Raw genomic sequence first — 27,063 nt, 5'->3', positions numbered from 1 at the left:
CACTCTCTCTCTCTCACACACACTCTCTCTCACACACACAGCCTAGCCTGTTACTTCAGCGGCCTCCGTTACGAGACTATCAAAGCAGGAGAAAGAAAAGCTGTCCATTTCTGGGTGTTGGGGAAACCCGGGAGATCTTTGGCTCTGACTGCATCGCTTTTCTAGCCCGCGCCCTTCCCCATCCGCCCCCGCCACTCGCCTCCCCAGGGCCAAAGCGGCGGTGCTTCCCATTCCGCGGCGCCACGCGAGGAGAAAACCCCCCGGCTGTGGTCCTCCTATCGGCTTTCCTCCTTGGCTGTTGTTGTTTTCCTTGCCCACGCACGCCCGTGTGAGTTTCTCGCACTCGCTCTTCTGCTAACACAGAGGCACCGGCGCGCGGGCGCGCACACACACCGCCGGATTCCGCTGGAAGTGCAGCGTGGTTGGTGAACGGCTCGGTCTAGTTCAGCCGCTGCGTTTCGCTGGGGCGCAGCAGCTCCTCCCCTTGGTGGTCCTATCCTCTTACTTGATCAAATCCTCGAACGTGAACAGTTTCACTGAAAAGCACTTTTTTGGGGAGGAAGGGGGGGACAAAAAGAAAGAAAAGAAAGAGGAAGAAAAGAGAAAGAAAATCCACCAAGTGAAAGAACAAGAGTCCCAACTATACAGGAGTGTGTCTGTGGTTTTGTTTCGGGTTTTTGTATGTGGCGGTGGGGATTTGTTTGAAAAAGAAAACAACTGCTCGTCATCAGAGAGGAAAAGGTGGAAGAAGAGACCTTTGGCTGCCAAGGAACCCTCCGAATCAACCAGCTTCTCCCCTCCCTCCTTTTCTAAAGGATCTGCCTCCCCCACCCCCCACCCCAAACAAGCAACTCTCTCGGCGAGGCATGGAGAGAGGATCTGGCTGGTCCTCGGGCTGCTGCTCCATCGCTTGGATCGCCTCGACATGGCTCTGGCTGGGCACTTGGCGTTTCACCGGCGCTGAGATAACTTGCCGCTCTTGCTTTGCCGCCGCCGCTTCGTTCTCCACATCTCCGGCATCTTTCCGGGTCCAGCTTCTGCAGCAGCAGCAGCCGCCGCCGCCTCTGGAGGTTCCTCGGGGAGTGCCGCTTGGGCCAAGCGGGGACGGCGGCGAAGGGGAAGCCCTGCCGGGGAAACCCGGAGGAGGATGGGGTGCTGGGGGCGAGGGAGAAGAAAGAGAAGGCGGCGGAGGAGGAGGAGGAAGGGAAGAAGCGCTCCGGAAGGATCGGGGTCCGGGAAGGGGTCAGCCGGCGGCTCGGGGGGTGGGTGGGCTGAGCGCCGGCGGAGCGCGCCGGGGAGCGGCCGCCGGCGCCCTGAAGGGAACCGGGAGGGCGCGCCGGAGCCCCACGCCCGGCCAACTCTTCTCGGCCAGGGCGAGGGGCAGCGGAGACTCGCCGGCGCTTGGCCGGGAGGAGATGGAGCGGGCGCCCGGAGCCGCCAGGGAGGAGGAGGAGGAGGAGGCAGGAGTCTCTCTTGGCAAAATGCCGGGCGGCAACCCTCGTGAGCGCAGGGCCAGCAGAAGCGCCGAGGAGCGGCAGCCTTTGGCCCCGGACAGCCTCGGGGCAGAAGCGGGCGCCTGGGGCGTCTCCTTGACCGACGGCCAGAAAGCGCCGCGAGCGCCAGGCAAAGGTTCCCGCGAGGAAGGGCGCAGCGGCAAGCAGAGGGGAGCGGCAGGCGCCGGAGAAGAGTGGAGGCTGAGCAGCACGACCTTTGCCCTCGCCGGAGACTCGGCCCACAACCAAGCCATGGTGCACTGGTCCGGCTACAACAGCAGTGTGAGTCAAAGGGCCCCTCGGGGACTGGGCGGGAGGGGTGGGCTGGGGGGGGGGGTCGTAGTACTGCCATGGTTGGGCAGGCACAAGTCCACTCCCTTTGTTTTCTTGCTTTGCCGAAAAGAAGAAGAAAAGTTTTCCCATCCCCATTGGCTGGGCTGAAATAAACACGGTCAGGGGAAACGCGCGACAAATCCCAAAGTCGTGTCATCTCTGGGTGGCTGGTGGGCGCCGGGGAAGGAGGGAGAGTCCTACGGTCCCCACTTTTTATTAGGCGGTGGGAAACGCGGAATACGAGCTCCTGGAGGAAAGTTCGGTCAGACGGCTTGTTTCAGAGAGAGGCTCTTTCTTTCTATATTAAAAAAAACCCCACAACCTTCCTTCTCCCTCTGAGAGAGAGAGAGTTGTGCTCTGGACATGGCTTGTAATGCAGTTGCTTTCTCTCTTCCTCCCCATCCGTCCCTGGAAACCCTTCAGTGGGTCCGTGTGGGCTCGGTTGGTGGGGGGACGCGCAGGCTGAGAGGGAGGGAGGGGCGTGAGCCTTCGCCGTAGTTTGGAGCCTGGCGTTTCATTTATTAAGGGAAACGCACGTACCCCTCCCTCCTCGCCTCTCTGCTGACATGCAATGAAAGAAGAGGAAACAATTTCAAACAAATCAGGGGCAACTCCGAGCCTTTTCTTTCCAGTCAATAAAAGGGTCTAATAATAATATCAACAACGATAATAATAATAATAGGAAGGATTCCTAAAAGTTTGCCTGACGGATTCCATTTGTGTGTGTATGCATATATATTTCCTGGACCCAGTCTTATCAAAAGGTGGCGCCCTTGAAGTCTTATTCTGAATAGCTGCGCTTGGAGGATGCAGCTACATTATAGGCAATGTGTCTGCTGGAGAGAGCAATGAAAGGGGCATTGTTAGGTTGACTTAGCTAGCTAGCATCTTGCTTCATAATGCTCCTAGGACAGCCATAAGAAGGATTTTCAATTTTATTTTAACCTGATGCCAGGAAGGTTCTAGTCAGTTCTGCCATTAAAGGCTTGGGAAGGAGGCAAAACTGTGCACAGAGTGTTGGGGAAAGCCCACCGGAGGCAATGTTCTGATTATTACCTCCTCCTTTATTGCTTTTTGCATGTACTGTCACCAGGAACAGAACAATTACAAGCACCAAGTGGAACATCCAGAGCTGAAAATTCCATATTCTGTCTTTTCATATAGTTTTTACTTCCCAGTCGTTATTGGTCGTTTGGGGCCCAAAACCTTTGGTGTCTTGCCTATTCCTCTACATTGTCAGAAAACAACAACAGCCTCATATACATTTTGATCTGGAAGGCTTATTTTTAGTTTATCACCATTTGCCTAAGCAATGGAGACTTAAGTGCAGGCTACTCTTCACCTCATCGTGCTGTGGACATCACATTACTAAGAATAGAAGCAATAGTGGGTGTCCTAAAGATGTGCCATGTCTAGAGAAGCACTGCGGAATCCTGATTTTTAACAGCTTTGATCAATGTAGTGAAATTAGAAGTTGTTTCTCTGTCTTAAGTGTTCAGTGATTCACCAAAGGAGCTAGTCACTGATACAGGTTTTCAGTACTTGATAGCTTCTGGTTCAGTTCAGAATGCTTCTGGCACTTTGGGAAAATAAAGATGTCATTTTTGTCCAAAGGCAAATGTCAGATGATGATCCTCTTTACTAGGATGGATAAATAATTCTAGATCTCTGCTAATAAAACTAAGGACTCGTTACAGGGTGCCAAATAGCCAAGTACACTGCAGTAGCATTCTTGGTTCCCTCCCTGATATTTTGGGCTGGAAATATCTGGCTGCAAAGATGCTGCGTTTCACTGATGGAATGGCATGGATCACTGTGGCATTTGTGCGAAGGGAATAACGAGCCAGCATGTTAATGAACAAGTAATATCCACAATGTCTGTAACGAGAGGTCCTGCTTCTGGGGACTTTCCCCTCTTACTCTGCACCTTGTGATTAATTAGCTTTGCTCTTAAAAACCAGGCACTGTTGTGAACCTACAGGGAAAGTCAAATGCTCAACTTGACTCTGAGAAGCACTGCTGCTTTCATGTGTTATCAGGGAACACCCTCCATCTCACGCTAGTAATCAAAAATAGTGGCTGGCTCTTTTATCCTTCCTTCTGCAGCCGTGCTTCTGTCTACCCAATTTGACAATAGGCTTGATTGTGGCATAAGGAGGTCAAGCAATTGGCCCAAAGGGGCAGGGTGAAATAGCGATTTGGCTCAGAGTAGAGCTCAAAGCTATTATATACCTGACCGCAAGACTTCATCCGTGCCTGGCTGCTGCTGGGGAACATGTTTTCTGAATGCACGGAGGAGATGCAAAGCATCTGTGGGGGCGCAGGGAATACCAAGGCACGTCCCCTCACTGCGTAGGTTGTGCTCTGCTCTCCTGAGCAGCTCGGTGCTTCAGTTCTGACTTTGCTCACGTGATGGGCACATAGGGGTTGCATCCCTGCTTCCTCTCTCTCTTTGTGAAGATTTGACTTGTCAAAGTCTCCTCCTTGCCTTTTGGCAGGCGTCAGGAACTGGCAAAAGTAGTTGTTTGGCACACAGTTAATTTCAGTCTACAGATCTCTCCTGGGGTTTTAAGAACTGGTAGAAAGGGAATAAGAAAAGAGTGGATTTTTTCATTATTAAAAATGCTAATGGAGAATAGAAGCTGCATGACACTTAGGAAGAAGTTGGGGGAGCATATTCAAATGAAAAATAATGAAAAGCATTTTAAAAAATGAAGAGAGAAATTGTGTTTTTACTTGCTAGAGAATTTCTTTTTAAGGCAAATCAGGAAATACTCACACTTTCATCTATAGGCTTAGGGAAGTACGTTTTGGAACATGTGTGCATGCACATGTATATGCATGTGCACATGTAATTATGAGTGTCAGTAATATGGACCAAAGTAAATCAGTTGATTTCTTCCCATCCCACTTCCCTGCATATAGCAGAGAGTCTGTAGCTTGCGTGCCACAATGGGGGGCTATGGAGCCGAATCCAGTCCTGCTTATATATCTCTAGCATCTCCTCCATTAGATATTAATGTGGAATAATAATACTAATGCAATCTTTTGGGAGTTTACCCAAAAGTAAACTGCTTAGTTTAGTACAACTGAATGTGAATTTGTACTGCAGACCTTAGAAAGAGGGGGGCTGTGCTGGTCCCTTAATAGAATGCTTCTGTTGGCCAGAGAGTGAGATGTGAGAGACACATGTTGTCTGCTATGGAGCCTCTGAATGGGCATTCACTGCTTTTACTACCCACATGGGGAGAAGAGGTTTGCATTGGTTTTCCACCACAAACAAATGAATCACCCACTGTTCTTTTTTCCTGGCATTTCCCACTCTCAGTGCACTACCTTTTGCCTTTCTTTCCACCCTCTTTTGGAAAACCTCCTTTTCCTCATCAGGATTCGGCTACCTTCTCCTTCAAGTCCTGCCTCAAGATCTACTCCAGCCTTTTCTTATTACCTTGGCCTCAACTTACCCTAATGGTGTAGTAAGGGAATTCCAGACTCTGGTCTTTTAGATGATAATGTGTATTCACTTACTTCAGTATGTTGTAGGACAGCCCTGTTGCATTTGGGGCCTCTCCTGCTGATTCTGCTCAGTGGGGGACTTCTGTCCCAAAGTCCTGCCCTGATAGCACCATAGATCTTACTTGTTCCTCTGCTGCGCTGGTTCTGTCCTTCCTTATCACTTCTCTAGCAATTCCTGCTTCCTATCAACTGTATTGTACATTTTGTATGGCTAGTGTCCACATCAGCTGTGCGATCTGTGTACTTTGCAACAGAAAAATAAGACTCACTTTTTACTTCACACATAGAAAAATATGTGTGAAAAATATTTTTTGTATATTTAGGGGGAAAAAATAAAAACCAGCACATGAAAAGTCCCTGAGAGGGAAAAATCAAGCAAATCTTAGGCTAGAGAGTATCTGTACAAGTGTTGATTTTGGGTTAGGCTTTCTGAGAATTATGAAATGAGCTGGAAGTGTATTAGAATCCTATAGCTGGTAAACTGCATAACATATATTTTCCTTTCACCATAAAGTGATGAAGTGAAGGCAGGAGCTGTATGCTATCAGAAATCATATGACACAGTCAACCACAAGGTCAAGCCAATTAGGAGGGAGGTCACTCCTGGTAGGTCAGGAATTACATTCCTCCCAATTGACTTAAGCTTATAATTGGATGTTTGGGGTCATCTGTGTTCTGACAATTAGGCTGCTGCCATTTCTGCTTCCATTAGTAAGTGTCTAGAGTCAATTGCTATCTTTCCTAAGACTTTAGACACCAAGGCTTTGGCACCCAAGGCCCATGGGAGATTCCAGTGGCTGCCCTTTCAGAGAGGGCTATCTTTGCTAGTAGTATAGTGTTAGGGAATTATGAATCAGGGTTTTTGTTATGAGCTCATCCTACACTCGAGTAGGACCCTGGTAGAGACACATGCCCGACTGGCATGTTCTCTCCCTCCTGGTCATTCGTTCGAGAGCTTCAAAAGCTTTCTTCTGCCCGAACATCACAGCGACCGATGCCAACAGACATCTGCACACTTAGGGATCCAGTAGAAATTATCTACTGAGATAGTGGCAGCAACCCAGTAGAAACAACAGAGTTCTGTGGCACCGTGAAGTCTTAACAACTTTCTAAACTAAAGCCCACTTTGCTGGATGCAACAAAAGTTTATGTCATGATGACTGAATTTGTTGGTCTTTAAGGTGCCACAGGACTCTTTGTTCTTTTTGCTGCAACGGACTGGCATGGCATTGGCTACCCTTCTGGAATTGCTGCATTAGTAACTGCAGAAACTGAACATCAGCCGTCATGACAGTGGGAATTGCTGCCAGATTTCTGCAGCTGTGCCTGTTCATTTGCTACCTGTTCTCTGTGATCATGGGCAAAGGCATGCCCTCATCATCACCCTGGGCAGAGCCAGTTGACACCATGTGAACCAGTCCAGAGTTTCACATCCATTAACAGATAGACCAATCACTTCTTAAAGATTTGAGGTGACTGCTGCTGAAAGTTCAGCTCTTGATTAATCTCTGATAAGTAAACATGGATAAGAGTCACATGGAAACATTGCAGAATGAGAAATACATACCATATGAGCCTCGTTCAAAGAAACATAAATGTTAAATTGTCCTGAAGCTTTCACTGATGCTAAACATGGCTTCTTGAAACATTTGAAGAAATATTGTCTGACTGCAAGGAGGAGGGTGCTGCAACCACATTCCACTCTCTGCATGGGATGCTATTTTTCTCTTCGCACCATTGAAGGTGTTGGGCATTATTGAGACAGGCCAGAACATTTTGCACAGGGATGGGGTAGCTGTGGCTTATGCATCTGTGAAAGATATTGGACTCCCAACTCGCATTAGTCTGAGCCAGGGATGATCAGAGTTGCAGTCCAGCAACATCTGCAGGCCCACAAGTTTTTCATCTCTGGTTTAGAACTTGGCTTTCTTATCAGTTATAATTTCCATCCCTATGAACAGCCAGAGAAATGAAGAAAGGCATTTCATTTCTGCTGCGCTGGATGAAGTGTGTTGTCTGTCAAGAGATTTGGGATTCCTTGTTTGGCTTTGGCTGAAATTCTAAGCATTCTGATTTGGAAGAAAGCCCCATTGAAAATCAATGATACACTTCTGAATAAATGTAATTTGGGCTAGTCAGTCAAGAGGCCCCGACTTCCTGGGTTTTAGAAAAACGCTACAAGGTCAATGTTCTTATTTTATTTCCCAGAGCCTCTGTTTCTCCGTTCTTTGTGTTAATTATATATTGTAAGCATTTATATGCATGCAATTATCTATGACAATAAGTAATTAATTGTATACATACATGCATCTAGAGTCCTTTGTGCAAAATCTAAACAGTAATTAATTGTTCCTCTTCCTTGTGGATCTGACACCTTCTGCTCAAAGAACTGGAAATGCCTTTGTTGGATAGAAAGGTCTGGAAGTGCGTGCCTCTCTGCCTGCTCCTTTTTGGAGGTAAGGCTGGTTACGAATGCCTTTGGCAGTATTCTGGTGGGATTGCTGGCTACTAATGTGCACATGTCAGTCTGATGCTGTTATTTTACCTCTCACCTTGGTGAGATGCACATTGGGAGCCTAATGGGCTGTAATAGGTGGCAGGTGGTTTTTTTAATTAAGGGCTCTAACAAGAAAGGATGGTGACAGGGACAATACTTGGTTTTGTTTTGGAATGGATAGCTCTGCTTAGCAGAGACTCCTAGCCAGAAAGACTCTGCTAGAAAGACTCTTAGCCAGATTCCTCAACAGATAGTGGCACAGAAGATGGTTCATTTAGGTTCTTTGCTGAATAACTTACTCCCATGATACTAAACAAGAATATATCAGGCTTCCTCAGCCTCAGCCCTCCAGATGTTTTTTGGCCTACAACTCCCATGATCCTTAGCTAGCAGGACCAGTGGTCAGGGATGCTGGGAATTGTAGTCCCAAAACATCTGGAGGGCCGAGGTTGAGGAAGCCTGGAATATATTCATTGGGACTGAGTGCGCTGCAGCTGGAACAGTGTGTTCCCCTGTCTCCACTTAGTTGTGAATCTGATGTCAGGATTCTCCCTATTTCAATTAATCCAGAGGAGGGAGGGTTACAGTTTCTTAATATGCTCACATTCAATGTATTGCTTGGATTTGGGTTACAAAACAAATTAGTTAAGCTGCTTGGATATGGCCTGGTAGCTCAAGCCTTGCTGTAGCTTTGATCTTTCTCTAGAGACTACAGTTCAACACATATGTGTAAGCACTTTTTAAGCCCATTGAAATCAGTGCGTTTGTCAGGGAGGAAAACCTGTTGCCTGCAGTCATTGTTAGACTGCAACATCCCTGACCAATAGCCACAATGATGAGGCATGATGGGATCTGGAAGATCGCTAGCTCCCCAACCCTTGTTTAAGTGTACCCAACTCTGCATTGAATTGTGGACCACAGACAGAGCTGGCTCAAGCTATTTTTGCTGCTCTAGATGAATTCAAATCCAAACCACTTAGTGAGATAACGATTGCTAGTAATAGATTCACTACTATATGAGGAATGGGTTCATGTGTGTACCATTTTGCCCTTTGCCTTAGGCAGCAAAATATCTTGGCCTGGCTTTAGGATGAACCCAATCTGAACTCCTGGAAAGCTATTGCCAGTCAGTGTAGACATTATTGAGTTAGATGGACCAGTGGTCTGACTCAGTATAAGGTTTCTTCCTATGTTCTATGTTTGCCAGGGGTACTGGTGTATGTGTTTGATTGTGCTATGGAACCCCAGCTTCCCTGGGTCCTGTACAATGTCAGGGATTCCTGGCCAAGCAGAATGTCCCCTCCTGTTCACTCACCCTTCACTTTAGACCTTTGCTGTCACTAGTTAAAAGCATTTTATTTTTCTGCAAGGCTGCCTTTCACCAACCAGCCCCAAATCCCATTTGTGTCTCCTTGAGAACACCCAAGACAATGTAGAACATGGCACTCTGTGTATTAATTAGAATATATCACAGTGGCTTGCAACAATATAAAAACATAAAACAAATTAAAAACACAGATGTTGAGCGATATGTTCAAGTAGACCGCAAACCTTTTATGAAATGAGTTTAAAAGTTTACTAAAAGGAATAAAAAAGCAGTTCCTAAAAAAAAAAAGATTTTACGTAAGATTCCCAATGGAGCAAACAAACAAATAAACAAAGAATTAAATGCAGCCTGCTTTCCCTTTCTCCTTAGAAACCCTACATCTAATGAATTACATCCAATTAGCCATGTCTGTAACCCTCCAGGGTGTGTTTCCTTTGTATCCTGAGATCACACCAGATCTGAAAGCCAAAGCAAGTTACTAGCCAGACAGTCCTGGGGCTCCATGACTGCCCTACTTTTGAATTCACAAAACCAAAGGAAGTACTAGGGTTACCCCCCTCCCCCAGCAGACATCACCTATGTGCAATCTGTACCCTTCTCAGTGATTTTACCAGCTTTCAGATTGACCACTGGTCACGCCAGGTTTAACAAGTTAACTCCATAATTCCCAAACAACCCTACATGCAAGATTTATATACAGTTGTACCTTGGTTTGCGAACAGTCTGGTTTGCATATGTTTTGGATTACAGACACATCAAACCTGGAAGTGTGTGTCCTGGTTTGCAAACATTTTTTGGATTACAACCCATTTTTTTGGATTAAGTAAACAATTTTTTGGGAGGCCCCATTAGCGAAAGCGCGCCTTGGGTGACAACCTGTATTGGTTTACAAATGAACCTCCAGAACGGATTATGGTTGTAAACCAAGGTACCACTGTATATATTTTTTTAAAAACAGAAATAGCCCATTTCCTTCGCATTGTGTCAAAGTTGCTATGTTAGCTTTTGCATCCAATGGCACTGTGCTGTTGGAAATGCACAGGCTCAAGACAATGTTTCGCTCCTGTTTGCTTTGGGGTAGGAGCTTCCTGAGGCACTGGGATCATAGAATTAGCCTGGACTTTGGTTTTGCTGTATCTTGGCTGTGGACTTGGCAGGCCATTCTTCTATCTCCTTTCAAATTGAATGCTTTAAGGTACTGCCGTCATGGCTTGGTTCCCTGCCACTTCATATCTTGGCCCTGTTAGCAGACAGTAGCACCCTTCCTCCATCTCCATCAAAGTCTCTAGCACTGTTCCATTTAAAGCTCTCTCCATCCTTTCCTTTGCTTCATTCACTTCTCTAATTCCCCCCCCTTTTTTGCACCAAAGAATCTCATGTGCTACCAGCCCACCCCCTCACTTATTTTCATTTCCTCACACTAGTCTTTGTGCCTTCTGCCATGACACTTCTGAAACTTGGGATCGCCTCCCCTCTCTGTGTCAAATCATTTCTCTCTTCCTTTTTTATGTTCCTTTGGCTCTGTCTGCAAAGCCTTGCCTGAATTATATTAGCTTCGCCTTTTAGCACTGCGCTTCTCTTTGACTTTTCCCTTGTACTGCTCTGACTAACTATCCAGGATATCCCCAACTTCCCTCCTAACTAACTGTCTTGTCTGTCCAAAGCTGATTGTACAGGGTGTGTCAGCGCCATGTTTATTCTGATGATGGTGCCTATCAAGCGCCGTTTGATGTTGGGGTCAAATGAATGCAAAAGAGTTTGGATTTGATATCCCACTTTTCACTCCCTTTAAGGAGTCTCAAAGCAGCTAACATTCTCCTTTCCCTTCCTCCCCCACAACAAACACTCTGTGAGGTGAGTGGGGCTGAGAGACTTCAGAGAAGTGTGACTGGCCCAAGGTCACCCAGCAGCTGCGTGTGGAGGAGCGGAGACACGAACCCGGTTCCCCAGATTACGAGACTACCGCTCTTAACCACTACACCACACAAAGTTTGCAGGATGTGTATTGAAGGCAATGCTTGCACTAAGCAGTTCTCTGGTGGCAGGGGTAGAGGTGGCAGTGGGGGGAGGAGGGTCCCCCCCCCAGGAATAGCTGGAGTTGCTTGCAGTCAATCCTGGGTTAGAGGCACCAAACTGCAAGCAATACATTTAAATCCTTATATAGAAACTATCCTACTGCACAAAGGGTAAAGTTTATAGATTTGTAGAATCAGAGAATTGTAGAGGTGGAAGAGACCATGAGGGTCACCTTGTCCATCCCACTGTAATGTAGGAATCTTTTGTCCAACATAGGGCTTGGACCCACAGCCCTGAGATTACGAGTCTCCTGCTTTACTAAATGAGCTATCCAAGTTATATTAATTGCTTGGGACACTTTTGCTTCCCAACCCCAGCCAGCCTTGGCATGTGGCCCCCAGAAAGTTGACCAGAAAAGAATGTGGCCCTCCACCAAAGAAGGGTTTCTCCATCTCTGATGTGAGGCTTTGCCTGTGGACCTATGCGTTGGTTGGGTGGTGGGCAAGGAAGAGGGGAAAGTTAGTACTGCAGTATGTGATTTAGGCTGCAGTCCTAAACACACTTACTTGGGAGTAAATCCCATTGAACTCAGTGAGGATTACTTCTGAATTGATATGCATACGAATGCACTGTCTATGACAGGCAAGAGTCTTTTTCAATATCAGTCTTCAACTGGGCACAGCTTCAACTGGCTGGCTAACACTGTACTGAGATGGGTACATTTAAAGTGCAGGCTGTCAAGTTCAGATGTGCATTACAGACACCATGAGTCAGTGTCACTTCAGCCTTTGCCAGTGTGGTGCCCTCCATATATTTTGGTCTATGATTCCCATCAGCCTTAATTGGCACCAAGTTGGTGAAAGCTGTCATATAGTAATTGAGTCTTAAGGGTGAGGCAGACCCTTAAGTCCCATGTTCATTTTCTTGCCCAGAATTTTGTTTTTCAAACAGAACTTTGGGTTGAACATATAGTAAATAAAGATATTTGCTACCAGCCTTCAAATATGTACAGTATAGACTTCTTGAGCTTATATAGTGCACTATTAAGAGACCAGGTGCCAGGGGTATATTTTGATGAATGCAATGTGAACGTAGCTACAGTCCCATAATGCATATAAAAAGGAACAGATCCATAATTCTAGTTCTGCATCTTTTAAAACAACTATGTCAACTCTCAGTATTAGGAACTTGCTCCAAATCAAGATTATTTTATTCTCCTGCAAATGAATAATAGTCAAACTGTCCACTTTACAACCTGGTAGGAAGCACCATGCCTTCTGCTGGACAGATAAGAGAAACATCAGTAGTCTTGTAACTCAGAATAGCACCACCTAATTAGCTCAGCTGACCTCCTGCTACCCTCTCCTTGATCTATGCAGCCCTGGGGCAAAAGCGCTGGAAACTGAGAGATCCCAAATACAGCCAGGGAAAGCATTCAGGAAGCATGGTGGCTAACACTAGAGGGAGCGGGGACATTTAATAAAATATAAAAATGACAGCGGGAGATGAAATTGAGAGCTTTAAAGTGTATTCTGAAAGATTGGTATTGCTGAAATATTAATACTGGAAATTCTCCTGCAGGTGACACACCAAAACTCCTGCTATATGAAAGGCTTTCTTCTCAGAGAAAGAAGTTGGGGCATAACATTATGGGCTTAAAATCAAGAGGGTCCCATTCTAAGGGTATCGTGACTACTGGGAGATCATTCAGGCTGATAGTGCATTCATTCATTTGTTGGCTATTTTATCCTCTGTGGCTTCCCTTTTTATTACCAGAAAGTATTTGCCTGATCATAGGATGCACTTGCCTGCTTTAAATTATCATCTTCTCTTGGCCTGTTTCTAAAATGAAATCCTTCATCTCGGTACTCCATCCTTTGCTTGTGAAACCATCCCTGCATCTTTACTGCTGATGGATGTCCCTGGACGGCACAAGGGAGGATGATTAACTCTCATGGTGCTGGAAGCATAGAAGCTCATCCTTCCCGCTGCTGGTTGATTGAAGGGGAAAGCCGACTACAGACTTGTACTTTCTGCCTCCTGGAGGAAGTCCACCCATTAGAAACTGAAGTCTTGGAAGATTATTTTGTTACAGGATATTAAACCATTTTTAAGTTAATTAATTTACTTTGAGAAGGGATATTTGTCGGATTACGTTGAGGGAGGAAGAAATGTTGTCATTTACAGAGCGCTGGACTTAATGAATGAATTTGATGCTGTGCAGATATGAAACAGATCTCTTGCAACTAACGGAGCACACAAAAGCCAAGGTTTTGCCCAGGTCCAATTATTTTTTATGCCATGCTGTAAGTTGCATGGATTCCCACTGACAGAGAAGAAAGAGCATCTATGCCTTTTTCGCATGCTTCTTTAGGTTGCAGTGATAATTTGCAGTGTAGAAGCTAGTCACTTCCAGAGACTCCTGAGATATTATAAACTTTTAATTAAAATGAAAGCAAGTTTCTGTCCCTCATCATTCTGAAGAAAATGCACCATCTGTTTATGTATCCATCCATCTACCTACCTACAACATGTGTGTCTTTTTTTTAACTGAGAGGATTCATAATTCCCTTGGATTTAGTTTCACTAGACTAGATCGCACCCATTTGAATGCAAAGTCCAAAACCCAATTAGCAATCTTTGCCCCATATGAGCAAAGGGCTTGTGTGATGTCTGAAAGCAGCCATTGTGATGTTTATTTCCTTTCTTCATCTTGACCTGTCAACCAAGTGGAGAAACTATTCCTTAGGACCAGAATTGTAGTGGGCAAAATGGATTTAAACCTATGAGATTCAGGTTGATTCAGTCTTTAATTTGCAGAGAAAACACTGGGGATTCCCTCAAAACCACAAACAAACCTCTGCTTGATTCACAACATCAGCTTCCTTCATTTCTCTAAACTAGATTGATAAAGTAGGTGGGCAGTTGGATTTGCAGAATCCACATGAAGCAGTTCAGCCCAATGTCATAATTATGGTTACACTGATTGTTGTGGACTCTGCAGGTTGATCAACTTCACCCCTTCACCAAATTCGGAGTGTTTTGGTAGGTAAATGGCACCCCCCTCTGCCTCGGTTTACAGCTGGTGAAAGGGACATGGCAGTGCCCTATTTCTACAAAAGACTACAGTTCTCACTCCATGGTTCTAGCACTGTGGGATAGTTCACACTTTGGTGCAGTGTTTGGACACAATGAGGTCTTGTAATAATAATTGCCCATGGGAAGGTATTTGCCTTCTTGTGGATGGCTGGGAGGTGCATGGTATAGCAGCAGAGACTCTGTTCTTGCTCAGCACCAGACAACTGGATTGGGACCACTGAACACATTTGCTCCAACCCACCATGTATGCATGGATGCAGCTAGAACCTCTATGTCCTGCCCCACCACTCTGCCCACACTGGGTCATGCCCACTGAGAGACAATTATAGAAAACGTTAGGATCTTTCTCCCGCTCGCTAAACACATACACAAGTGTTTTGCTTTAACTTGCATCCTTGAGCCTTCATGTTTTCCAGTCACTAAAGCTCTTTTTTAAAAAAATCAGAGGAGGCCACTTCTAGCTGTGTCACATCTTTCATCCGAGGGTCACTGGGGTCCCTTTGTTCCAGACTCTAGTTTTACAGTGAGCCATTTTAATTAATTTAAGATTGCCCTCCTCACTTGTTCTTCTCTTGTATGATTACAAACAGCCAGAGCCGCATTTCCAGGTGACATTTTTCTACTCTCTTCTGCAAGCAATTGGCTTCATTTCTCTTTCCCCGAAAGCTGGGAGGCCCAACAATAAACTTCTTAATTAAATTTTACATGGCCCTGGGTGTGGGGAATGGAGAGACAAAGGAGGAGATCAAAGTGTAAATAAAGCTTTTGGTAAAAGGTGCCAGCAAATCCCTTTGCTTGGATTGCTGTTAAAATCTTCCACCACCTGAAGGCTGCTGTTTAGTTTAGACAAATGACTTGTGGAGATGGGAGTACATTACTGAGCAGATGTTTGCTTATTTACTTCCTAACATTTATATCCCACCTTTCTTCCAACATGGAACCCAAGGTGGCATACCTGTGGCATGAATGTAGACCATGCTAGCAGAAGTATACCCTTAAACGCCCCATGATCCACACATTTTGTCAAGAACTATCCAGGGGAGTGTGGCACTGCTCAGTTTTACATTTGGAGGGGGAGCTAATGCCCCTATGTGGTAGAGGTACGGACTCCTCTTCCTCCTCCAAATGTTAATGCTCATCATGGACTGGATGCCCCAAATGAATGCTCTTTTCCTGTGATTCTTTTGAAGAACCACATGAACTAGGCCTCTGTGCCATTGGATGTTTGCATAAAGCAGAGACGGGGAACCTGTGGCCCTCCAGTTGTTTCATTGGATTATAGCTCCTAGCATCCCTGACCATTGGTCCTGCTGACTGGGACTGATGGGAGTTGAAGTCTAATAATACTTGGAGGGTCCGAGGTTCCCCATCTCTGATGTAAAGCAAATGATGTACACGAAGCAGTATTGCCGTGGCAGAAACATTATTGCTCTTCCACCTGAACTATGCTTCAGGTGATTAAGAATGGCTCCATTGATACCTGTGAAAAGAATATTGAAATCCTTGTTTTGCAAAGGACAGGGGAGTTCTGGGGTTCTGTATCTATACCCTGGCATAGACCAGACCCACAGTTGTGGGTTAATATCTTGCAATTACCCTGGGCAAGTAGGTAGAGGGGTGAGTGCCTTAGGCAGTTTGGAGGTGTTGTAGGTGAACGGTAGAGTGCATGCTCAAGTCTCTACTCCCTAGCACTGCCAGTTAAAATGATCACAGGAAGCAGCACTGAGAGAGGCTCTGTAGAATACAGGCAGTTGAAAGTACTGGATCAAGACCAAAGATCTAGCTCAGTTTGGCAGTATGTCATAAATATGCTCCCCGGCTGCCAAAGATATGCCTGAGAAGGAATGCAAATATTGATGGCTCCAAGCTAATATTGGCATCCCAATATACTTTGTAAGCATTAGGATGCAAATAATATTTGCATATCCCTAAATCAGGGCTTCTTTTGAGGACTAGCTCAGTGGAAAGTTCCAGTGCCAGGTTCTAGCTGCAAGAGCAGCTGTATACATGATGCTGGTATATGCTGAGAATTCAGCCCAGCCTGACTTCTTGCATTCTGCCACTACCTGATTTATTTATTTATTTGCAAACATTTCTCTACCACAGTCATTTAGTGGGGGAAATCGCAGTGGTAAATAGCATAAAATCAACAATAAAATTTCACACACACGTACACATATATGCATTGCTGTTCATTAAATTAGCTTAATAAAGCAACATAGCTGGGTCACTCCTCAGGAAAAGGCTGGGTAAATGGATAGAGTTTTAGCAGCCACCCAAATGGCAATACGGTAGATGCCTGCCTGGTGTTCATTGGAAGTGCAGCCTAAGGGGCAGGTGCTGCCACATTAAAGACCCTGGTCTTAGTGGACGTAAGATGAACTTCAGGAGCCTACAGCACTACTAAGAGTGTCTCTTCTGGGGATGTAAGTGACCAGGCAGGAGTGTACAAGCCAAGATAAGGTGCTCCCAAAGGTAACCTGATCCCAAGTAGTCCTAGGCTATATATGTCAATAGCAAGACACTGAACTTGCCTGAGTAGACTCTTGGTAGCCAGTGCAGTTCTTCCAGCACAGGTGTCAACAACAGGGCACCTCCTTCACCAACCTGACCCGAATTTCACTGCATTTTAAAAGGAAGCAGGCGCACACATGGAAATACTAGAGGATGTTTGGTCCGATTGCTTCTTTGAAAAAATGTTATCCATGGAATTGGATCAGACGAGCATCCTGCTTCTTGCTCCTGTTCTTCTCAACTTCGTTTGCATTGTGTGTCTCTCATCTCTGCTTAGCTCCTATGAGAGCTAAGCCAGCCTTGTCAGTTTACCTCCGTAGTCACAGCACGTGGCATGTTTTGTGTTTGGGGGAATCTGTCCTGACAAGTGGCAGCCACTGAGAAGCCAGAAGCTACTTCAGGGGCCTGTTACTTATTGAAACCACTCCTGTCCCCACTCCTTTGTTTTGACTGCTGCCACTGACTCATATACCTCAAACAGCTAAGCTTTGTCAGATTTTGGGGGGACTTGCGGTGAATAGATGACATTTTTCTTAACCCACCAGAGAAATTAGCAAGATCTACATTTGGGGCCTTTATGATTCAAGCACATTTTGTCTTCTTTGAAAACATGTTGCATAAGTGCTTGAGTACCTGCTGCCAAAAAGCAAGCAAGCAAGGAGGTGAAAGGCAGGTGAAGAAAGGGCATGGCCCCCTTCTGTGTGGTCAGCAGCACTGCCTGCTGGAATCCAGTCAAGTAGGGAGACACGCTTGAGGGAGCTGGGGGAGGGCTATGTTGTTGGGAGGATTCCACTCTGCTTATTTAGGTCAATAGAGTTGAGCAGGTCATCCCTACCTGCCAGAGCTCATAAATTCTTGCCCTGAGAACTATCATTTCCAAGTATTGCTTAAGTCATCCATCCTGTCACAATCTGAAGGCATGGGAAAAATGGGCTTGGCAGAACAGTTCTGTTATAGTTTAAAGCAGTGATGGCCAAGTTTGTTTTGTTTTGGGACTACAACTCGCATCATCCCTAGCTAACAGGACCAGTGGTCAGGGATAATGGGAATTGTAGTCCCAAAACAGCTGGAGGGCCACGTTTGGCCATCACTGGTTTAAAGTGATTTAATCAGGCTGATGGAGGCTGAGGGAGAGGAGGGACCTGAATTTGGGACATCTGTTTTTCACTGACAAACATCCTTCAGTATCCAGATTTCAGTTGCGCCAAAGAGCACATGGACTAGGATGATTAGCTGAAGCCTCCCCCTGTTGATCATTAGATTGACTTAAATATCACAAGGTGCCACCAATACAAAATGGATTCTTAATTGCTGTGTGGATATCAAGCACCTATATTTTTTATAGATATATATTTATAGATATTTTTTTTAAAAAGTCCAAGTTAGATTAGGGTTTAGGAGTGCTGCCACTGAGTCCCTTTATGGCCCTGGAGATATAAGGTTGGATCATCAACAGCAGCCATGGAACCTTGTTGGTTTGCCACCCCAAATGTTAGACCTATGTGAACTTTGTCTGAAGTAGAGTTTCTTGTACAGTCTGTCTCTTTGGGTTTCTCTCAGTTTCTCATTTTTCCAAACTTAAGTTCAGTTCACCACATTTCAAAATCAGCTTTTGTTTTTGTTTAAAAAAAGTCCTCATGGAAATTCACAAGCATTTTAGTGTGCATTTTTCTGAACATACCATTTTTGGAGTATGTAATTTTTGCTTGATACAGGCACACACACCCCTTATTATTTCCACGCTCATAAGTGGAAATCACGTAAGTGGAGAACACTTTCTAAAAACCCTTTAAATGCCCTCTCTGCTGCTCTCTCTCCAATCCAGACCAAAAGTACTATCCAAAATATATCTACAACTAGAATTGAAGCTCTGGGACTGGCAGGAGGATGGATGATGTGAGGAAAAGCAGCAGCAGCTGCTGCGCTACCCTGCACACCAGCTGTTAGGTGGTTAGGCTGAGCAGCCTAAACAAAGCCCAGCTCCACCCCAGGTCCCTTTGGGGCTTCCTCCTGCCCTCACTTTGGGTTCTGGGGAGGATCTCCTCATGAGCCATGAAGACTCTCCAGCTCCCACCCACCATTTCCAGGTTTCGATTGAATCATTTATTTCCCTGCACCATGTGTTACGCAATCTTGTGTAAGTGGGGGTGGGAGGGAACCTATATATACATTTTGCCATTTCTCCACTTATAATGCATTTTGTGTATGTTATTTTCACTAATACAGTATATGCATTTGCATCACAAAATTTGGAGAAGTGTGGATTTGGAAACAACTGCGTTTTGTTTTGCCTATTATTTCTGGAATGGCAAATTAGATTGGCTGGCATTAAAATGTGAACTGAATTGAATTTCTTCCCCATCGCTATTAACCACAAATGAAAAAAATGAGTTGCACAAAACTGAACTCATTACAAACTGAACAGCAACCTGTAAATTTGGGAATACCAACTACTAAATAAGAATGGGTCCAAGTTTGCAGTCAACAAAGCTTAAAGACAGAGTAAATAAAATATATTTGGAATTAATTAAAACAGCTTTAATAAGTCATTAAGGATTAAAATACAATTATAAAATAACATACTAAATATCACAGCTGTTGATCCTGCTTATATTCTCACCTAATTAACAAACCGTAGTTTTTTGTTTTTAATCTTGTTGTTGGTCTGTTAGTGAGAAAACAGCCCTTATGTATTTAACTCCATAGTTATCGTGGATTGTTTAGAGCAATACAGGGTGAAGTTCCCCTGCCTTCACTGCTGAAGAACTTATAAAGTGGATTTTCTATAGGGATTGATTTGGAGAGACAGGCTGAGCTCAATTTTTGAATTAATGAATAGTGAATTATGAATTCATGAATGCCAAAGAGTGAGTTATGTACTCTTTAATATTGCACGATAAATTTACGAGTGCAAAAAAGAGCAACAATCTCTTTGAAAACACCATTTTCAGCATTTAATTCCATTTTGAATCTGCCTCATGCAAAATTGCGAAATATTTTGTGTCTAAAAATTATGTGGATATTTGATTTGACATTGCTTGCAGACCTACTTCCTGTCAACTGCAAGAGTACCATTTGCTTACTTGGAAAAGTTACATTATGAATGTATCAAATGTAATTCATTCAAAAAGTGAATTTAGTGGGTTGTATTCACCTAAGTCCTACGCAGAGTAGACCCTTTGATAGTAATGATCTGACATTTGCCATGTTCAGTAACTTCAATTGATCTACTCTGAGTAGCACTAGCATTGAACACCACTCTCTCTTTGTGTGTTGTCAATCAATCCCAGTGTGCACTGGTGCTGATGTTCAGTTTTCCTGTATTAGTTCATTCCCCATGAAATAAAAGGGATAGCCAACAAGCAATATGTTTTTCAATGGAGCTGTAAGGTCACTTCACAATGAGAAATGGTTCATGCTTTGCTGTTTGTGAACGTCCAGGTTGTTGAGCTATGTGACCTTCTTTGTTTGGCAAACGTTTGTTTCTGATAGGTTGTATAAAACCCTTTTATAAAGCCAAACCTATATGTTCCACCTCTAGCTACCTAAATGTCACTGCATAGGTCAAGACTCTGTGTGGAAAGGGGCCGAATTTCCTCTTTCATACAAAGAGTGGTTCAAGGTCTGCTAAGCAATAATAGATTTTCAATGTGGCTCCTTCTCTGCTCACAAGGCGCCTAATGGGAAATCAGAGCATTATATATCTGAGAAGTTGTAAATAATAATAATAATAAAAGGCTGTGTACCACGGTAAATCATTCATTCCAAGAGCATCTATTGCATTGGCCTTGAGCTTGGGTTGTTAACTAATACACATTGGCTACCACTTGTGATCCACCATCCAAATTGGATATTGCAAATAATGGACAGCCTGTGAGAATAAAAGGGAAAATACAGACTGAAGGTGAAAGCAGCACACACCAAAAATGTGAGCGATTGTTAGTTACATTCTCAAAGGAGCTCAGTTAGGAAGGATTTCCCCTTCTACTAAAACGTTCTGCACCATCCCAGATTTTGGGGCACATAAATACTAGAAGGGTTTTTTTGTTGTTCCTTTTTTTTTTGCTGTAGGTCAGAAATACTTGGATGAATTGCTGGTGGCTGCACCCGCTCTCCCTCCAGCCTCTTAGTTAAATGGCAGGTGGATGAACAAATGGTGGCAGTTCAATTACTTTCTTACCGGGGCTTCCCTGCAACCCTGTGAGATGTGTGTGCAGGCTGCAATGATGGCCCATTATGCTAGTTTATCAAATACCAGTAAATCCCATCTTTATTTAGAGATTAACCATAGGGCTAGTCCTTTGGAAGGCTATCACAAGATGTGATATTTAGCTGAGTGGTCTTGTGTTTAACATAAGAAGAGCTCATTGGATCAGGCCACTTGCCCATCTAGTCTAGCAGCCTGTTCTGACACTCCTTCAGCCTAGCACTGAGTCCAGGCTCTGGTCCAGGGTTTGCATGGCCTCTCCAGATCCAGAGTTTTCAGAGAAGTAGTGCTGGGCATCTTGCTTTAGATTTGCACTTTCCCACAGTTCATCCCATGCCATCATGGGAAGATTCAGAATCCATGTGTAAAAACAGATTGAAAAATAGAAAACCAATTGCTATTGTGGAACGTTGACCTTCGAAATCAATATGCCTAGGGCACTGCATGCTATACATCTTTATCACAGATGGCAGCGACCTACTATTTATTTTGTCTTTCTCCTTTACGGGGCAAATATTAGGTTATAGTAATATTTCACATCTGCTGGAAAAGGGACATCACTTCACTGTCTTGGCGCAGTAGTAGCATCTTTGCTGAGAACATGAGTGGTTTTCAAATCTGCATTGCCTAGGTAGAAAGGACTCTGTGATCTGAAAATAGAGATGGTGTATGTACTTCTGTAATCCAAGAAAATCTTTAATAAAAAACATTTTAAAAAAGCAGGCAGAGATGTCCTGTGCACTTGAGCCTTCATCAAATATTTCACACATAGGAAAACAACTGTGTTGCGATAAGCTCAAGCTGGCCAAGTGGCTTTCTCATCAGTCCAGAGTACTGTGGTATAATAGCCCAGGCGTTGACGCTGCTGTTCAAGTCCACTTCTGCTGTAATGCTTGACAGCTAATTTCATTTCCAAGGTAGAAGAAAGTGCTAGGCAAGGGATCTGGGGGGGGAGACCTGGCTGATTATTTAAAATGAATTAGGCGCGATGAAATATTTAGCCTTTAAACAACAAATTTAATATGGTGAATTGCATTTTATTTATTAATGGCTCTTGTGTGGAGATTTGTAGAAGGTTTCTGCTGAAGTGCACTGTTGTGATATTGCAAAATATGGTAATTACTCTAATATTTTGATGAATTATTAATAAACGCTGGGCCTAGGAGGGTAACTCAGTAACAGAGATTTTAAAAATCCATTCACGGTTTTGGGGAAGGGCATTGCTACTATTTGTTTTCTGGCACACTGCTCTTGACCCACCCCCGACACAAATATGAAGATGATGTTTTAATATGCATATTTTTAGACTGAACTACCTGCTATAAGCTTCAGGTACTGAGGGAGATGGATAGACAGGAAATTTATATAAATAAAATAAACAGATAATGAAATTGGATTCGGTTGTCTTACGGGAATAGTATCACAATCCCCTCACTTTTGCTTCTCTCCTGACTGCGTTTGGTGGTTTCCCTGGGAGGCAGAACTTGAAACCACACCATAGAACTCTGAACACTGATTTTAGGGGATACCCCTAGAGAGGCAGGCCCTAAAATGTTGTGGGAAATTGTCATAATATTGCTTTTGTTTTATTTTTTGGTTGTTTTTGTTTTAAATAAAGGAGTGATGGGTGTCTGAATTCCACACGATGTTTTGATAGAGCTGGCCAAAACTTTTGCTGCAGGTCAGTAGGAGCACTATTTTACTACTGAAATAAAACATTCATGCTGTGACAACCCATGTAAATTATAAATGACTTGTCAACAGCTAATAAAGACTTGCCAACAAGCCTCAGCAGCCAGCTCCTGACAGATGTTTTCTGGTCTTTGGTCTTTAAAGCTCCAGGCAAGCCTATGAATCAGGTGACGAGGAAGTTTGATTTACATAGCCAGGCAGCTACTCTTTCCGAGGCCCATCCATTAGGAGGCAAATAAGACCTTGTCCATAGCCTTTACTCTAACAAATGACAAAGTGAGAGGTAGGATTGCACAATAGCATTGTACTGGAAAGGTTTGGCGCAGAACAGCCTTGCAGGGACTGTTCTCCCAACTCTGTGCACCAGTGTAACACCTGTGTGACAACCATGTCACTGATCACTCTGGTTGGAAAGTGTAGGTCAAAGGAGGGGGAACTTCTGGCCTGGGAATGGCAGGGTCTCTCAAAAGGGCATCCCATCATGACCCACACCTTCTTGTTCTCACCCTGCCTCTGGTTGGGGATTAGGCTTGAAAAGCAAACCTCCCACCGGCTCCAAGTCTAATTACTATGCAGGGGAGACATTTTCAGAGGGTTGAAGCTGGCGGAAGGAAGGGCTCACTATCTTCTTCCAATGTGCTGCAGCCCCTCTCTTCCAGAAGCAGGTCCCACAGCATCATCATCATCATCATCATCATCCATTTATTTCTATATCACTTTTTGGTCAAGGCCCCCGAAGCAGTGAACAAATTAATACCAGAGAAAATACAATGAAACTACAGTAAATGCAAATGTACAATACAATAAAAATAATCATTGAACTGATAAAATAGCAACAATCCCAGCACACCATTTATACACACACTTTATACGTACATTTGTGAATTGCATTTGTGTCCTCACCACCACACAATGGCCACCCACAAAACAATTGTCCTACTCAATAAGCTTTTACCTGGAAGCAGCTGCAGCTGTAGCAAAAACTTTACAGGCTAGTTGGCTGCACCTTCTGACTCTTCAGCAGTCCTTTTACTGCTATCCACTACTGCTACATAACAACTAGGCTTGGGGAGGCTGTTTTCAAGCTGAACTGCTGTGTGTGTGTAGCAGTGTAAAATATACAGGGCAGGTGAAGAAGAATTATATGTGACTATTCCCTAGTTCTGATACATCCCAAGATAGATGCTCCAAATCATCCAAGTGGCACTTGTAGAATCATATTTTTTGAAGAGTATGGAAGTAAATAATTCCATTTATAACAAAACAGAGAAAACTATTGTCAAGGGATATTGTGTGAGGTTTTGTACATTGCTTCATTCTGCTTTCTAAATCAGGAACCCCCACCCTATTTCCTTCTTTTCTTTCAAAGCATCTGATTTTGCTGCTGGTGATGGAATAATAAAACCACACTTAAGCTCCCATCAAGCCCCTTTCTGATGCAGTTATCTGTTACTTATTTTCTCTCTTGTGGAAAATTTGTTCCTCCAAATGCAGGTTCCCCCAAGCTTTTCTACCACTGCACACATGGGCATCCTGCTAGCTTTCAACTGAGTGGATCTGCTGAGTTTACATGCAGGGAATCAGTTGTATGTTTTGTTCACCTTTGTGAACATCCATCATGCCAACACACCTTGGGGCAGCTTTGCATTGGCATTTTTGCACAGACATATTGCTGTATGTTGTACGCAGTTCAAAGCCAATTCAAGCTGAAACATCTGAAATGCCAAAGCGATTATGTGAATTCACTCTCATTTTGTTTTTGTTGTGTAGAACAGGCTCATGTTCTGATAGAGAGAACAGCTTTTCATATCTCAGGAAACATTTTGGAGTCTATTATATTGTAATCCTGAATTTTGTTTTGAGGAGTTATTATTTTACATATTGTTTTCTGTTTTGACCTATGGTTGGTACAAGAAAGACTCGCTGGCTGACTTATCTGGGAGTGATGAGCCATTCTGGGGTTTTCTGAGGGCAGTGGTGCTCTCCTACTGATCTGGTTGAGAGGAGGGTGGAAGGACAGATGATAAATGGTAACACTTTCTTTGGTAGGGCCATGTGACTTATGGAGCTGCAGTTTTGCTTGGGGATGGAGATGAATTCTTACAGATCAGCTGAGAGGCAGACAGCAATGTTCTGAGACAATTCAGTGGTATCACTCAGAAGGTGGCAGAGGTGAGGCAATCATAAATAGGGGAATAATAAAAATCTATATGGAAATGATGGCATCCTATCCTACCAATACAGTTCCCCTAGAATTATAAAAGCACAAAGTTACATTGCCAATGGACCTCTCAAAGGGCTATCTTGGACCATCTGCCTGACACAGCCACAGATTGCCTTGGTAATCAGGAAAAAAGCAGAATCCAAGTTACAAGTCATTTGTCAATTCCACCCTTCTGTCTTATAAAACAGGATGTTTCAATAAAATTCCCTCTCTTCCTCCCCATGTTTAATCACAGGATATTGATGTTGGGTGAATTAACCTGGCCTGCAGTTTCCACATTAGCCACCTAAAGCTCCCACGAAAGAAGCATCCAATTAATTCACTTGTCAAATTACCTCTCCCTTTCCTCTCTGGAATGCCTCCTGTGTGTTGCCTGGCGACTGGGATAGAGCTGATAGCCGTGTATATTTGTGAATACCAGCTATCGTAGAGGTGTGTATGTTGGTTAATTCAAGCTATCTGCCCTACATCTTCCCAGCTTTATTTACAGTTGACACTGAAAAACAAGAGTGTGAGGGAAAGCCCAGACTGTTTCTTTTAAGTCTCTCTCTCTCTCTCTCTCTGGAGTAACTTTCTAGGCTTATTTATTCCTTATGTCCTAATGGGCAATGATAACTGGTATCTGTCAACTGTGGCATCCTTGTGGACTGACTCAGTGTGATGGGTATTGGAGGCACTGCATTATGGTGGTTCTGTTCGTATCTTCAGGACTGTGTTCAGAAAGTAGCACAGGTTAAGTGCTTCTCAACCCCTCGGCACTACCCCTTGTTAGAACATTTCCAAACTTTGATCTGGTGGTTTCCAAACTACAACCCAAACTGGAAAGGGTGGGATGGAGTGGGACTAGCGAAATGTTAAGTCCTGCCTGGTCCTACCACCTCCTCTTCTACTGTTAGTGGGGAAGCCCCCTAGGTAGGAACACCATAATGCACCTACCCAAGTAGTGGACAGGCAGATCCTACCATTGATGGCAATCTTTGTGGTCAAAAGCTCCTATTTTGGGGGGTGGGTCTGGACTGGCATAAGATCATGTGATGGCAGCTAGCCCAATCTAGGCATCTTTTATCTTGTGAACCACCCTGAGATCTACAGATGAAGGGCAGCATATAAATCTAATTTCATCATCACCACCATTTTTGCTGCACAGTGAAGAGGCATTTTTTCACCAGCCCTCCCCCATCTTCTGCCCTGGGCAGTGCAAGTTGTGGATTTGCTCCTGTCTGTGCTGCTCCATAAAGACCCTCTCCCTGCTGGCTAGGGATTAGGATGGCATCCTAATTTCAAAGAAGCCGCTGCCGATCAGCAGAGCCAGCTTCAGGTTTGAGGGAATGGCCACAGAAAATCATGTCCCCTTCATGAGTGGGCTTGCTTCCAAGTGACGGTGATCAGCAGCTGTAGCAGCTATATTCCATGCTGCACTAGATGGCTACCCAGCTGCCATTTACATTCCTCGCAATGCCCTGGAACAACATTATACTGGGGGCATTGTGGGAATTATTTCTTAGGCATCCCAGGGGTTCCTGGAATACCCTTTAAAAACTACTGTGCTTAAAAAAAAAACACACATTTAAGAAAAATCTCATCCCCCCGCCCCATAATGTAAATAGTTTCATGAAAGAAACGAGCTGTTTAACTGGGGAGGTGTTTTTTGAAAGCAGAAAGTTTGAAACCACCAGATTAAAATGTTGGGAGCCACACAGTAGATGGCACAACCAACTAGTCTTTGGAAATGTTCATAATATATGCTGTTAGAGAGAGTGGAGAGCCTAAAAACAGATCTTGTTTATACACCTGTATTTTAGTGCTATGATTCATGAAGAAGAAGAAAAGAGCAGTGCTTTAAAATAGGGATGGGAAATCCATGACTCTTAAAACATTGTTGGACTACAACTCCCAGTATCACTGATCATTGGCCATGCTAGCTGGTGCTGATGGATTTTGGAGTCCAGTAACCAGAGAGCTGCAGATTCTCATCTATGCTATGTATCTCTAGGTATCACAGGTTGCTGTATCCACTTACGTTACTGGGTTGCAGTACAAAGGGAGTAGATAGCGAAGAACCCCTGAAATTCCATTGCTCTCCTACAGGCTGCTTCCTAATTCTGAGGAAGTAGCTGTCAGGTGATTGGCTGATCTTATTCTGTA

The 27,063-nt window shown here is 44.2% G+C and overlaps 1 protein-coding gene across 1 annotated transcript in view; it reads left to right on the top strand.

The window, feature by feature from the left end:
- The first annotated feature begins 209 nt into the window (after window positions 1-209).
- SORCS3 (sortilin related VPS10 domain containing receptor 3) overlaps window positions 210-27,063 on the top strand; it is a 428,038-nt gene continuing 401,184 nt past the window's right edge. The window contains exon 1 of the mRNA XM_083504742.1: window positions 210-1,775. Within this exon, the coding sequence (XP_083360868.1) occupies window positions 867-1,775 (909 nt within the window). The 5' untranslated portion in view covers window positions 210-866. The remainder of the gene's footprint in view (window positions 1,776-27,063) is intronic.

The sequence above is a fragment of the Podarcis liolepis genome (genome assembly GCF_965112155.1).
Source record: "Podarcis liolepis genome assembly, chromosome: 5".
NCBI lineage: Eukaryota > Metazoa > Chordata > Lepidosauria > Squamata > Lacertidae > Podarcis > Podarcis liolepis.
This window is presented reverse-complemented; position numbering and strand designations above follow the sequence as displayed.